Source organism: Platichthys flesus, chromosome 4 (genome assembly GCF_949316205.1).
Source record: "Platichthys flesus chromosome 4, fPlaFle2.1, whole genome shotgun sequence".
NCBI lineage: Eukaryota > Metazoa > Chordata > Actinopteri > Pleuronectiformes > Pleuronectidae > Platichthys > Platichthys flesus.
The window spans coordinates 3,730,575-3,746,039 of record NC_084948.1 but is presented as its reverse complement, the minus strand read 5'-3'; the positions used below and the strand labels follow the sequence as shown (position 1 = coordinate 3,746,039).

General features: G+C 40.2%; 1 protein-coding gene across 1 annotated transcript in view; it reads right to left on the bottom strand.

The window, feature by feature from the left end:
• Positions 1–10,698, bottom strand: part of ssh2a (slingshot protein phosphatase 2a) — a 33,620-nt gene extending 22,922 nt beyond the window's left edge. The window contains exons 1-2 of the mRNA XM_062386092.1: positions 10,563–10,698; positions 8,334–8,377 (exon numbers count right to left, since the gene is read on the bottom strand). Coding sequence (XP_062242076.1) covers positions 8,334–8,377; positions 10,563–10,625 — 107 coding nt within the window. The 5' untranslated portion in view covers positions 10,626–10,698. The remainder of the gene's footprint in view (positions 1–8,333; positions 8,378–10,562) is intronic.
• Between the last annotated feature and the right edge of the window lie 4,767 nt (positions 10,699–15,465).

The following is a 15,465-nucleotide window of genomic DNA, read 5'->3' as shown; positions in this document are numbered from 1 at the left end:
TGGCTTACAATGGAGCAGAGTAATAACTTCTAGCGAATGTATTCAAATGTAGTGTTTGACAAACGTTTTTTGCATTTACATATGTTGGTATCATACATACGTTGGTATCCATGCTTTAGTTTATTTTAACTTATTGGCTGACATATACACAGTAGAGTTGCTAGAAGCTAATATTGGTTAATATATCAGTTAGGTATTAAACCTGGGATATGTATGGAAAGATGCTGAAAGTAACACAAAACTATGATACTAGTAAAAAATCCGAAGAGATTTACAAAGATATAATCTTAAAAAGTTCAATATAATCAAAAACTGTTACTTTAACCTATGCAGCTGGGATGACACACATCTTAAACATTCAACAATAAATTCTAAAGCAAAAAAATCTATTTTACTCCTTTCATTACTAAAATTCAAGACAGGAACAAAGGGAACATATGAATGCTTCACACCATAATCATTTTCTTCTCCCAACATGTCATAGTCAAACATACAGTAACATTAGACAAGAATTGTAAACAGATGATTCAGCGAATCCAACAACACTATAAAGGTTTTAAATGCATTTTAAGATGTATTCTGTATATTTTCCTTAAAAATAAATGTTATGCTATATTAGGATACTTTTCTTTCTTAGCTGGATACTGGGAACAGGACAAGGTAACTGTGCATTATTTGAACACTAGACCCCACATGTGTTCTGCTGAGAGAATTATATCACATATGGACCAATAACAAGTCTACCCCTCTGCCGTCACACTTAACACTTCTTCATCTCACCTTCCCCAACGCCAAATCCTGCATCACAAGACAGATCACAAGCCTGTGAACTCTGCCAGCAACTGGAACTACAAAGTCGACCTGCGCACAGCTGCTCCACTGTTTACTCATGTGGTTCTGTTTAGTCTCATCTAATTTACCAACATTCAGAGGGAATTTATGTTTTCTGTGGGCTGGTAACATGAGAGTCTGTTATGGTGTTTGGCTGAGTGCTGGACACTGTTGCACAATCTCCTTCCACTGCACGTCTTCATCTGTCACTCAGATGTTCTAGTCAGGGAGCTATGTATATTTTACAGTGTGCATGTTTGTGTATAAATGGAAGTCATGCTAGAGTGAGCCCACTATCCGGCTGCCTGCACAGTCAGTGCATTTAATGTATCTTTCAAACAAGTAGTCGTCTTACATTTCAAAATGCCAAACACTTGAGTGTGAGTGTGGTGGATTGATAGAATTAGCTAAAAACTTCTGGTCTCAAAACCGCCCAACAATTACGGAATACTTTTCCAGATTAAATAAACAAAGAAAAGAACAGCCTGGACAACAACGCCTTTAGTTCAAATGTTTGCCGAGTGCTCAACCCACTGAGCTGAGATAGGAGCACTTAACCTTGGAGAAACACAGATGCCTAGTAACTGCCATATAAGACAAAGCCAGATCTGTTAGTAGAAGTAGCCTTTGAACAGTAACAAAACACATAGCATCTAAGAAGCACTTGTTGAAAAATATAGGTTGATTTCAAACAACGTAGAAATGATATTCCAATGCTAGCAATGATACAATTTTAGTTTTTAATCTCACATTATTTGTTAGTATGGAGTAAAAAAAAACAGTGCATTCAGAAAGCATTCACATCCCTTCACCCTTTCCATATCTGCAGCCCAATGCTTTATCCATTTTCTCATTGATTTATCGAGACTAAATACTACAAAACGATAACAGAATTCTAATTTACTTTAAATTTAATGAAAAGTCAAAATTAAGATATATGACATTGACATTTTGCTCAGGTGCCTCCTATTTCTCGTCATCTTTGAGATGTTGCTATGCTTTGACATAAGTCCAACTGCAGGAAGTGAAATTGCATCGGGCTGATTTGGAGACACACATAACCAATTCATGAGGTCAAAGGAAAGGCCTGAGTTTAGAGGAAGGGTTTTGTCAAAACAAGAAGTGGAGATCGCTACAAAGAAACTGCTGTTTTGAAGGATCTCAATATCCACAGTGGGCCCCATAATTCTCAAAGGTAAAAACAAGGACTCTTCGTAGAGCTGGCCATTCAGCCAAACTGAGCAGTGCAGAAGGGTGTTTGTAAGAGAGGTGACCAAGAGTCTAAAGTCGCTCTGTCTTGAGCACCAGGAATGCTGCGTGAATTTGGGAGAAAATACCACTGCAGCCCTAACGGTCTAGGCTTCGTGACAGAATTGGCCAAAATGGTAGTGAAAGACAGATGAAAGCTTATCTGATAAACAAGATTATCTGGTCTAATGAAACATGGTTGATCTGTTTGCCTCAATTTTAGGCATCAGGTTTACAGGTTAAAGGCACAATTCATCACCCAAAGTACAAAGTCAAGGGTTTCTTAGGGACAAATCTGTGAAGGTCCTTGAGTAGCCCTGCCATAGCCCTGAATTGAACCCAATCAATCATCTCCGGAGAGTCTTGAAAAGGGCCCTTTACTGTTGGTCCCATTCAAGTTGACAGAGCATGAAGGGTCTCAATAGAAGAACAGCAGAAAATCCTCAAATCCAGATCTGCTAAGCTTATTGTGTCATCACATCCAAGAGCACTTGAGGCTGTAATCGCTGCCTAAACTGTTTCAACTATATACAGACTATACGATGTGTGCAAAATAATAAATGAGAAAATCTGAAGGGGTCTAAATACTTATATATATACATATACGGTATGTTGCAATGTTGCAATTTATATTTTGAGGGAACCTCTTTATGTTCCATATATCATTGACATATTCATCTATGGATACAGTATATTCATTGTACATACCACAGAATCAAGAGAATGAATGTAGATAGTTATGAGTTGTAATACAAGATACATAATATTCTTTGTGCAGCATGAAGAACATTGTGCCCCACAGTCAATGTATCTTTTAAGTCTTTTAACAGTGATATATATATATATATACTCTCTGCCCTTGTAGTCGCTCATCTATGACAGGGAGTGCTCAGTTATAAACAGTGAATATAGGAAGGCTGAAGGCAGGTGGAGTATCTGGTGCTGGTAGTAAATGACAGAGGAACAGCCCAGAAAGCTTAAGAGACAGGTCCACACATGATGAGCTGGTTCTCATACGGTTTGCCCTCAGCTTGATTTTTGTTTCTGCAGCCTTTCCTTCTTGTTGTAACAGGAGGACCCAGTTAGTGCTTAGTCTGATGAACCTTTTCTGCTGATGTGCATCTGGGTCGAAGCTGATAAAGGATTCAACACTATAACAGGGATATTCAGAAGTTCACGAAGAGTGAACCACAGTCAGTGGAGTGTATTAGGTTGTTTGCTGTTGTTAAGTAAGGTTTCATGCCATCTTATCAACAAGATTGCCCTCTTCACTAGTGCCTCTTGTCACGCAAATAAATTCTATAAATAAATAATATGAAGAAAATCGAATAACTCACATTACTTATTTTTCAAACAATACCACAATCCGTATCATGTTATGTGAAAGGTATTTCTATACAGTAAGGAAAATGAAAAAATTGATTCAGAGAGGGAAAATTAAACTGACACTGTTGTTGACAGGGAATTTTCTCTTCCATCGCCTCGTTGGACAACAGTAGGTACAATACATGTTACAGGCTGATAAATAAAATGCAGACCAAACAGTGAAAACCACTTAAACAGTGACTGTCACTGACATTTCAGATGGACGATGAAATGTGTGCTTTAACAGTACACTGATTGCGTTTACATAGACAGAAATATTATAATATAGCATTAAACCAGATTAAGACTATAGTCTGAATAAGACACTGCCATGTAAACAGATTACCTTAACCCAAACAACCCATACTTGATAATTACCAAATAACCCATAAAGAAATAATGAATTAAGGCTAGGGGGGTATTGCTTAATCACATTAATTAGACAAGTATACGTCTCAATCAACATAAGCATATATGGCAGGTAATTGCTTGACGTCACCATCACACTATGCTATAACATATATAAAGAGAGAATGAAGGTAAAATTATATTAGCAGCTCATGTAAATACCATAATTAGATGTTACTCAAAAAGAAGGTCAATAATTAGATTATTGGTGTCCATGTAAATATAGTCAGTTTTGCAGCATTATCACCTTTAATACTGAGAGGTAATAATGCTCATAGCCGACATGTTTCTTGCTTTCTCTCAGAAAAAGTTCTCCTGGTTTATAATTTTTTTTCTGCTCTTTTATTTCCTATTCATGTTCCTCTTTAGGCCTCATCTTTGCCCTTTCACAGCATCTAATACACCCAAGACATTCTGGTGCACTGATTTCTCATGGTCTAGTGGCAGATATCAAAAACAAATTTCACCACATTAAGAGTAAGTTTCAATCTAGTGACCTTGCGACCTTTAACAGCTCTGTCATGTCAGCTGATCGCCCTGCAGACAGTTATAAGTGAGGTAGGACTCACCTCTTCCGTTAAAAAAACCCCATAGCAGAACAAACCTCATCAGTCAATTTGACCATTTGTTCAACCATTCAAAGGTTTACAACAAAATCATGAAATGTTATTTTTATAACTCTGGCTAGGGAAAATGTTTTTCTAAAACTGCCCTTGACGGTGTCAGTCCTGAGGCAGTGGCTTGTAACATTATACATAATTGGTCTGGTGCCGCTGCGACAGACAGCTGTTTGTGTGGATCTGTGTTATAGAGATGTTGCCAAAGAAAGACAATAAGGGAGCGATACAGTGTATGAATCGGTGAGGAGACTACTAATATTTGAGAGAAAAGGGACAGATAAAAAGAGAGGGATATAAAGACAGAGTGAGAGTATTTGATTAAATTGTTCCACTGCTACTTGAATCCATATGTAGGGTGGGGAGGACTCAAGTGGACCCCAGCCCTTATGTAACACACATTAGAGGTCACTCATCAAGGCCCTTCGCTGCAACCTGTGTGTGTGTGTGTGTGTGTGTGGGTGTGTGTGCGTGCATGCATGCGTGTTTGCGCTAATGCTGAACAAATGTTGAGGTTACTGAGCCAAATGGTAAAAGAGGATTGTAATGACGTTAGGCATATAGGGAATAAGCTCTGTATGTCAGTGTGTGTGCTTTGTTGTATTACCTAACAGATAATTGGGGCCACATGTCCTTCTCAGCTCTATTGGGGTGTGTTTAAGGCTTGTAGGAGTGATGTCACCACGTTCAGTGATCAAATATGTCTGACACAGCCCCAAATCTATTCTGGCATGTTTCAAGTGTCATGCAGTATAGATGCTCAACATGAGGCAGCTGACTCATCTTGGGCCAATCATACACTGACATTTTTTTTATTACACTGTTTGTATGGGTTATTACCTTCATCAATGAGGTCATGATTTGAAACCTGTTTGTCTGTATCCTGGTGCGTTGAATAAAAAAACATATACCATCCATGGAGAAAGTAATAGCTCTTTTCTTTAATAAGTTAAAATAAATATATAAGAGTTACGATGTATTTATTTATTGCGATAAACTCTCTTTTTTATAGGCTAAGTTTTAAAACCAGAGTGGACGCATGAAAAATCAGCCACAGAAAAATGATTCCCCTCATCTATAAAGATATCTGCTGACATTTATTATTTCTCACTTTAGTGTAGCCATGTAGCCATGTGGCCATGTAGATATAGTAGATGACTTGATCGTTTTCAAGGGATCTGATAGGTCAGTAGTTTGGCCGTTTTTAGTTAAGGAAGCAGCTGCTAATATTTCAGCTTTGTTAGCGAATGCATGTGTACACAAACCTAAACTCTCAAGCTTGACAGTCAGGGCACGGCCCCCTGCTGAGTGAATGAGCTCAGGAGTAAAGACTTTGACCCTCCTATAATGATTGCAGACCAGTTAGAGCCTGATAAACTTTTCTCTTTTCCAGATGTACAGTATGTAATTTTGCCAGGCAAGGTCTCGCTGGGCTCATGTGGTGCAAGACATGCATGAATGAAAGCTGAGAGATTTCTCAGATTTGGCCAAATCCCGGCGATGAGAAAAGAAAGAAAGTGATGCACAAAGTGACAAAGTCATACTCCCTCTCTCGGAGAGGAACTCAGCTTCAAAGTTGAGACAAACCTGGTTGAGCAGCTCTTTTATCTTTTTCATACCTGCTGTTACGGCTGCGTCGTGAATGTTATTGGTCTCTTACTTTCTTCAGTACTATGCCTGTGGAGGATTCTAGTAAGAGGCACACCAAAGAACTCAGACTACAGATTGTATAGCACAACAACGGTCTCACACTTGTTTCCATTTGGAGGTTTCCAAATCCACTAGTAAAATGGTACTAATCTCTCCCAAACTGTTATGACAAGCACATTTGTCACTGTGCAGTGGTAATGGCACATCATACAAATGTTGGTAATTCTGCAACGGGTCACTTAGCTATTTTATTAAAAAATCTCTGCCATTTCTGTCGCTGATGACATTACCACTGGCCCTTTCAAGGACTCACTACTGCCCCTACCTTTATGTGGGTATTGCATCTTGCATCACGCATCAGGTAATTTAAGAGGAAGTGCAATGCTGCAAAGGGGTGCAGGATGTATTTATGAAGCAGCAATCTTGTGTCTGTGTAAGCCTAATTAACAGCAGTATACGAGACACTTTCACTTAAGGGCAGCAGTCATGTCATCTATCTTTGTATACAGTCTAGTCTCATGACAGAACAGCAGCATCACTCAGACCACTGGCCTCAACGGTTGTGGCTCATTACATGAAACAACTCCACCAGTAACAACAAATAGTAACATCAAAATATTAGTCATTATTCATAACATACATCAAGAGCTTAACCCCAACCAAAAGCCCAACCATTAAGATTGCATTTCAAAGTTTCGATTAGTCGACAAAAGCTCCTTTACAAAGTGCAGTAGAGATGGAAAGACTGTTTGGGTTTGATTTTCCACTCCCTACAAAATGATTGTTAATGTTCCCACAGACGGACTGTAGTGTGGGCATAACATTTAATAATATCGTGATAATAATATAGACTCTGAGAGGGCCAATATAACTGGTTATAATAATAAAATAAGTCAAACACACACGCACATAAACATAAAGTCTATGTGTTTCAATTCTTTGGCTCAGTATTCAGCCCAGTACAATAACAAAGCCACCTGAGTCATCATAACAAAAAGGAACAGCAGTGACGTCCTTGTCTTTTATGAAGGTTCACTCACACGGCTAAGGTTAATCATCTGCTCAACGTATAATGGGGAATCATGCAAATCAACCCCAACTGTAACGTCAGTGTTTGGTGTTTACAGCATCAAAAACCACTCAGGATACCAGTTACAGTAACCGGCACCATACTCAAAAGCACATATTTATGAATAAGTTTATATTTTAGATTGATTAGTTGTATTGAATTATATCCTTTACTTGAATTAATCTAACAATACCACTGTTAACATGTGGGCAACAGTCCTTCACAAAAAAACGGGATTCTGCGAAAATTACATTCTAATATTTTGGCCTTTACGTAGTGATATCTTTAATAAAAATGGGTCTACATACACAAAAGTTCAAAATACACATTATTTGTCTCATACTGTACATTGGCACAGTGCCTCTTTTCTCCCACTGTCGGGAACACTTTAGGAGTAAAGGACTTCCTTTGCTGCAGACATAAACAAAAAGGTACTGATTTAGGTAATTTCCTGCCAAGTGATTGATCATTTCAGTTGGATTTGTGTGGTACTGTTGTGTATTTAAATCTGTAATAGCATGCAAACATCTTGATGATTTTAGCTTTGACTGTGTTCTGTGCCCCCTCTTAGCAGCTATCCAGGCGCGCTAGTCAGTGTTGGTAAACAAGTGACTCTGCTCCTCTGCTCTTTTCTATCACTCACTCGTAGAACTGGTCTTTATAAAAACCTGCAGAATTCACATTTATGCTCTTGGGTAAACAGGGCGTCCCTTTTTCTTCAACAGAAAATTGCATTACGTCCTAATCTACAGGAAGAACTTCCTGTCTGTAGGAGCGTGCGTGTGTGTGTGTATGTATTTGCTTATCTCTGTTTCTTTTCACACAAACTGACAATCATGTCGGAATCGGACACAATCCCTTTTATTTGTTACAGCTATGTTTAAAGGAAACGATGGGGGATTTATTTTTTTTTTTTAATCCTATTGACACATGAATTGTTTTTTTAGTGTTTCTGCTCTGTATCTAATTTAAGCATCTGAATTAATGTTTTATGAAAATTAATGTAGTAAGTAACGGAGGATCCACTGTAAATGTGATGTAAAGCCGCCCCCTAGTGGCCTGACCCTAAACTTACAGTTGCTGAATAGAAGTGTTTAAGGAACAGATATTCCAGGAAACTGGAACTAAAAAGGAAGTGGTCTCACCTCCTGGGCTGAGAGCGGCGGTCTTCCTCACCACTGCCCGATTCCTACAGAGACAGGATTAAAAAAGAAGATGGAAATTAATATTCCAAACCTGCGTCACTTCACATCAGAACCTAGCATTTCAGGAAGAACTTACTGACCACAGAGACTTGGGTGGCCCACTGGCTGTTTGCCTCACATGCTGAGTCAGAGTCAAATAACCTTGCGTTACAGGAGAGCTGCATTGGCAGATACACTTTCATCTGTGACTTCAGTCACAAGGCAGGGCCCGCACAGTGTTTTCACTGAGGCTCAAAACGGGGAGTGGGGATAATGCTGAAATAGACTGCGTGTCCGTGCCCTCCCCGCCCTGACTCTCTTTCTCCCCCCAAAATGCAATCATCATCCTCCCCCCACCACTGCAACCAGCACAGTCCACCACACAGATTTTTAATCCTGGCCTGTTTCGGTAATCCCTCGCAAAACTCTGGGAACTTTCTCTTTGGCATCAATCTGTCAAGCCTGGCCATTACACACACAACCACACACGCACACACACTCATAACTACAGACACATCACTGTATGTAAAGACCCACACGCACATGCAAAGACACAAGACTCATTATAATGAACAACAATTAGGATCCTGATACTGGTGCTGATTAAATATGATAAATGATGAAGCTTGATGCAGTGGGCCAGGAGGAGGCTGGAGGGGGAGAAGGGGGAGGAGGAGGGATAGAGTTCATCTCTTCCTGCGTATGTTACCACAGATGTGATTAGGCTCAGAGAGCTCGCCCGAAGGAGCTCTCTGCATCATCGGCCCAACAGCTGGCTGTCAACACAAAATGTGGTGACACAGAACAAATAGGAGTCCATGCCTTCCCTGCACACGCACCTGGAAAAAATGCCTCGCTCAGCAGATTTTTGGGCGCGTGTGTGTGATACATATTACACCTCTGCAGAGCACTCGCGCACACTGCTGATGTGATGTGCATTATTCTTCCAATATGTGGACCACAGACATAATAAGCCTGCTCATGGTCAGGGTACAATGTACAGGCTGATCGTCATGGTTACCATGCCACCCCATGGATGTGTAGGGAGTGGTCTTGAAGCCAATAAGAACAGGGGATCCGGTGTGCTGCTAGGCAGATTACTGTACAGCAGCACAGTAGGGTGTCCCATTCCCCGCTGTGCTGGAGGGCGAATGATGCTAGCTGCATTAATCAATGGGTCAATGATCTGTGTTTGATTTGAGAAAAGGGGCATACTGTAAAAAGAAGGATATTCTCAAGTAGCTATGGAATTCCAGCTGTGCCTCTCATGAGTCTTTCTTTTCGTTCTCAGCTCTGTCCTCCACAACACACTGCTCTGTCTCTCTGCCCCTCTCCCAGGTTTCTGCACCCTGCACACTGCATATGTCTCTGAATCTCTGAACTATACAGTTTTGTGTAAAGAAATTCATTCATGCTCTTCTCTTCAGGTCTTTCCCCAACTGCTCTGAGGGATCATAGGATTTTTGACATTTGTCATCCATCCCTCCATCATCCTTGATACCTAGAAACAAAGTCAGTCTCTGCAAAAAAACAGAGAGGACTGATCCGGTCACAGTGTTCCACCATGAGATGTGTCTTCTATCGTCCAGTCAAGGGTGAAAGTATCACCATTGCAGCAGGTCTTATCTGTGGCAGCCACACCACCACCAGCCCTGTCTGAGTGTGTGTCAGGAGCCTGCGAGCAGACATGGGAAGCCTCAAAGTGTCATGGGGGATAAGAGGAGTGACCCACTGCGTCCTACAGGCCCTGACAGGCCTGCCCCACTGACCTGCTTTCCACTGTCACTCCACTGACCACTAGTGACAGGAGTCCATTTGTAATGTGATGCTAACACGACTGAACCAATGACACACACATTAAAGGCTTTCACGGATAATTCAAGCAGCGGTTTTCAATGGTAAAGTTGGTCCAGGTTTCCAGGGAGGAAGTGAGTTAGCAGACATTAACTCCAGCTGTTAGCTCTACCTGGCTAACTTTGTTGTAACTTCAACTTTCCACAAGGCTGATGAAGAAAGAGCAGACCCAGTGAGAGGATATATTCAGGTTACACTGTGATGCTAGCAGCAGCGTTAGCCGCCCCGTTGACCGGAGTCCTGGAACAGGGCTGAAGCGCACACACACAAGCGGAGCTCAGCCCAAAGCAGAATTAATGTCAGACCGGCGGTTCTCCGGTTCTCGGAAACACTTACCGACACGCAGGGGCTGGAGGTGGTGCTCGGTGTCGGTGACCGCTGCACGGTGACCAGCGCCATCCCGGCTGCTGCTGCTCCCACCTCGGTCACCTCAGAGAAGGAAGCGCCGGGAAGACGGACATTATTATACTGTATTATTTAAGCTGAGAGACGGAGCCCCGAAGTCAGGAGGATGTTTCTCTGCACGGTGCTCAGCTGCTACGGTACCATCAGGCTACACACCAGCATCAACAACATCCGGTCACTGTGCTTTACAATTTCATCTTCACCTAGACTTGTATTAACTGAAACTATACATATGAATACACTATTATTATTATTATTATTGTTATTATTATCATTATTTATATATATTATTATTATTATATTATCAATAATCATAATTAGTTAAAGAAATACAATGTTACAAAGAATATATGTAGAGAAATTAAATGAGATAGAATATATATTACAATTATCTTGTTTTGTTTTGGTAGGTAGAGCTCAAAACTTCCGGTTATGTCCTTCCTAAATCCCGTTGGTTTAACACCACTGAGCATGCCGTGCCCGCGTCCCGCGCATGCGTAGTAGCATCCAGCTGTCAGAGCGGCTGCTTGACGAATACGTCCACACCCATTCAGACAATATCAATTCAATTAATCAATTAGATCAATTTAACTGAGAAATAATACTGGCAGCAAGTGTGTGTGTGTGTGTGTGTGTGTGTGTGTGTGTGTGTGTGTTTGTGTGTGTGTGTGTGTGTGTGTGTATTTGTGTGTGTGTGTGTGTGTTTGTGTCTGTGTGTGTGTATGTGTGTGTGTGTGTGTGACTGTGTCTGTGTGTGTGTGTGTGTCGGTGATATTAGATGATGGTGACATAAAGCACCATGAATAATGGATCACTGGGTTCCTATATGTTTCTACACCTGACCTTACATCTCAGTGCTTCCATGTGACCCACCCCTCCTGGGAGATGAGATGTGGAGGTGGGGGTGTGAAAGCAGGGGGAGGGGCGTGTGTGAGTGCATGTGTGTGTGTGCTTGATGATGATGATGGTGAAAGGAAAGTCAGAGAAGGGTCAGGAAGGAGATGAAAGATGAGACAAGATACATACCCTACCCTTAACACACCCCATATCTCACATCTATATCTTGATGTCAGGCGTCAAATTGTAGAAGACATCAAATACCTTTTCCTTGAAGTTTCATGGTATACACACTTTATTAAAAAATATATATATATATATTCTTGGTTTGCGCTGTCATAGAGTGGACGTTCAGGGATGAAGTGAGTGTTGGAGACAGAGAGGTAGGCAGAGATGGGTGTGAAGCTGAGGTCTACACAAGGAATCCCTCACTGCATTATCTGGGTCATTGTCTCCTCCTCCTCCTTGGGGTCCCCTCCCCATCCTCCATCCTCAATTATTTTCCTCCTCCCTTCCTTTTTATCGATCAGCCAACAAGCCCAGAGTGTTAAGAGTGCAGGAGAAAAGGAAGAGAATGAGAATTCAACAGAAACTGTCTAGGAGGTAGTGCAGGGACAAAAAGCAGTGATTGCTTTGCACTTGAACAGCATGCAAGGGAAAGTGGATGGATAATGGAGTGGTGAGTGACTTGGAGATAGAATGTGGAGATGAAATTAGAGGAAGCACATGATAGAAATGATGGCAGATAAAGAAGTGGCAGCATGATTGATGACTTCTCCCCGCTTCCATATCCAGCCCCTCCGTTTGGGTGTAGTGGCCCAATACATACTGTGCATGACTGAATCCTCTATTTGTTTTTCATTCTAAGCATAATATTCCAACATCTCATGAAATTGGACACAAATTGTGTATTAATATATGTCTGCATGACACCCATCATACTTTTGCAATGTAGGAGCTCACTTCTTTGCCCTTCTGGATGAAAACACATTATAGCCGAACTGCATTTATTAGAGCAAGATGGACGACCGAAGAGCGGATGAAGAGGGAGTCATAGAGAGGGCAAAAGAGAAGCAGAGAGAAAGAAAAAAGAACTTGTGCAAACAGGTAACCACAGAAGGAAGAGAGAGAGAGTCTGCAGGAGAAAACAAGATTTAGATTAGAGGAATGGATGAGGCTACTTAAAGGAACTAATGCCAAGACAGAAACAATGGGACTGCACACACTCCTTCTTATAATTAAAGCTCTGCTCCCTCAAAGAGCCTGGATCACAGACTATGTGTGTGTGTGTGTGTGTGTGTGTGTGTGTTTGTGTGTGTGTGTGTGTGTGTGTGTGTGTATGTGTTTGTGTGTGTGGGTGTGTGGGTGTGTGTTAGTAGGATCTTTTACAGCATAAACACTGACCTTGTCTGGTCTAGATGAAACAAAACATAAACTCTGAGGTCCTTGCTAAGGTTAGGTTCAAGATATGAATTGCAGTTATAGGGTGAGACATGAATTGGTCCTGTTTCAGATTATGGATAAGGTTGTTGTTAGGCTGGTCCACAATGAATGGAAGTCATTGAAAAGTCCTAATAAGGATAGCTGTGCAAACCAGCACACAGTAACTTCATACAGTCAAACCACATAATAAATACAAATACATCACAATGAGTAATTTAAAAGGCAGAAAGATGGGAGCATGGATACATGACGGTAATTATATTAGTTCCCCACAGAGAAAAATAATTGTGGCCCACAATTAACCCATAGCAATGCCGCATGTCAACCAAAGGTGACCTGAATAGGGTTAGGGTTAGGGTTAGGGTTATTCACAAACAGACCACAAGAAGGACAGAAGTGCTGCATCATTACCTAAAGTTGCCCACATCTGTAAGCCATCATGGCAGATTGTTTGTACTCACAGAATAAGCGATCACTATACAGTCGGTGGTTAGAATTTCTAGAGGATTTTATATTGCCACTAGTCAGTTATATTTTTATTAATGTAGCTTAAAATAAAACAATTGTCTTTAAATGTATGTCTGTAAGTAATTCACTGGCATGCTTCACTATTCACTAGATTTAATGATGATGTCATTGTCAATTGGTTGGTCCACTGTTTTTTTCCACACCCTGAAAACTTCACTCCCCTCAAATAGAGCTCCAGTGTCCCTAGTGGTCCCCTAGTGTCAGTACAGGCGGTTCCGACGCTTGTGTCATGGTCATGATGCTCCTTAAAACCAACAGAGGGCACCGTGGCCCCATAAATAATCAGTCTACCCCAGAGACCGACTAAAAGATTATCTTATTACATTTAGCTGACACTTTCATCCAAAGCAATCTTACAATTAGTGCATTCAACATTTATGAGGGGCCATTCAGGGTTCAGCATCTTTCCCAACGACACTTCGGCAGATAGATAGTGAAGACTGGTATCAAACCTCCAACCCTCTGGTTGGAGGACGACCACCGTTTGCCACACCCGTAAAATGACCAAGTCATGGAATATTCTTTTAAAATTGTTACCTGTTATATTGTTTCATATATATTCATGCTTATGTGCACTCTTACAGAGATACTACATCCTTTCATGAACATGTACAAGAGAAGAGCCTGTTCTAAACCTGTCTATTTGTTTGACTTGTGTTAAGGCTCTGGAGCTACTTCAGAATGATTCCTTGTCATTATTGAGTTTTATAGCACGTATGTGGCTTGTATATTATGTATACATAATATAAGTGAATGATGTACTGAGATAGTACTATTTTTCCATACATTGCACGTCAGCTATTTCAGCGGTCTGATTAGCAATCAACACAATCTTAAGACCCAGTTCACAACTGTTCGAAATTAAAGATCTGTAGCTCAGCGGTTTCATTACAAGGAAATGAAAATACAGTAAGGGCCAGCAAGTGAACAAAGACAATATTGCAAGTGAACCATAGGGGTATAAATAGAAGGAAGTCAGATTGGATCACTGAAAACAGGTGAACAGAAAAATGCACAGAAAGTACAATCAACTGAAATGCATTTGATACATTTATAAACTTTAATTTTAAAATATTTATTTCCCTCTAATAAAACGTAAATTTAGACGGTTGATAGGAAAAGGTAAAATATGAATGTGAATAAATAGTTGATATATGTACTGTATATAACTCCATATGGACAGACTGAAGGTATAAAATAGACATTTGTGCAAATTTATCAAAGAGGAACAGCTAAATATCACCTTACATAGGTATTCAGACCTCTTGAAGCTTGGATTATCTTTGGGGTGTCTCTACATGTGATCTGGAGACCATCTGTGCTAAATTCAGGCAGATGATGTTAGTTGATAAATACAGTATAACATACATAATTATGGAAATGATTGTTAGTTTTTGCATTATATTATGTTATTATTATTTTAATTCTGATTATCATTTTTATCTTTAAATGCAAATTTAGATGTTAAAGATACTGAATAACTAAACAATAGAATGAAAACACACAACCACAAAATAATATTGGGTTTTGCAGTGCAGACACTCTAAGGGATAAATTGTAGGAAAACATAGACATCTCAATAATTATTTGGTTCCTTGCCTGAATTTTGTGGGTGGTGAAGTTGAAAACACTGTTAAAATGAATTTAAGCAGTGTAACAATGTAGTTAATAAATGAGACATTTTTGAACGAATTATTCTGGAACCAAATATGATTTGAAATTTGAAAAATTATATATAAAATAGGATATCGACGTTGTGTACAGTCCATGCTAGCTATCACAGATAGTATCCTGCAGCCCAATAAAAGCATAATGAAATCTGTCCATTAAGCATCCTCCACGCTTCCATTGAGCCAAGAGATGGGGGGAAGAACATCTGCAATCCTTTATGAATTATACATATAGACATATAATCAGACCATTTAAAATTCAAAATTGTTTTGGTGACATTTAACCATTGAATTCCTACTCTAGTCACAGACCTTAAATTAAAAGGTTGGCTTTCGATGAGTGCATGGTCTTCACA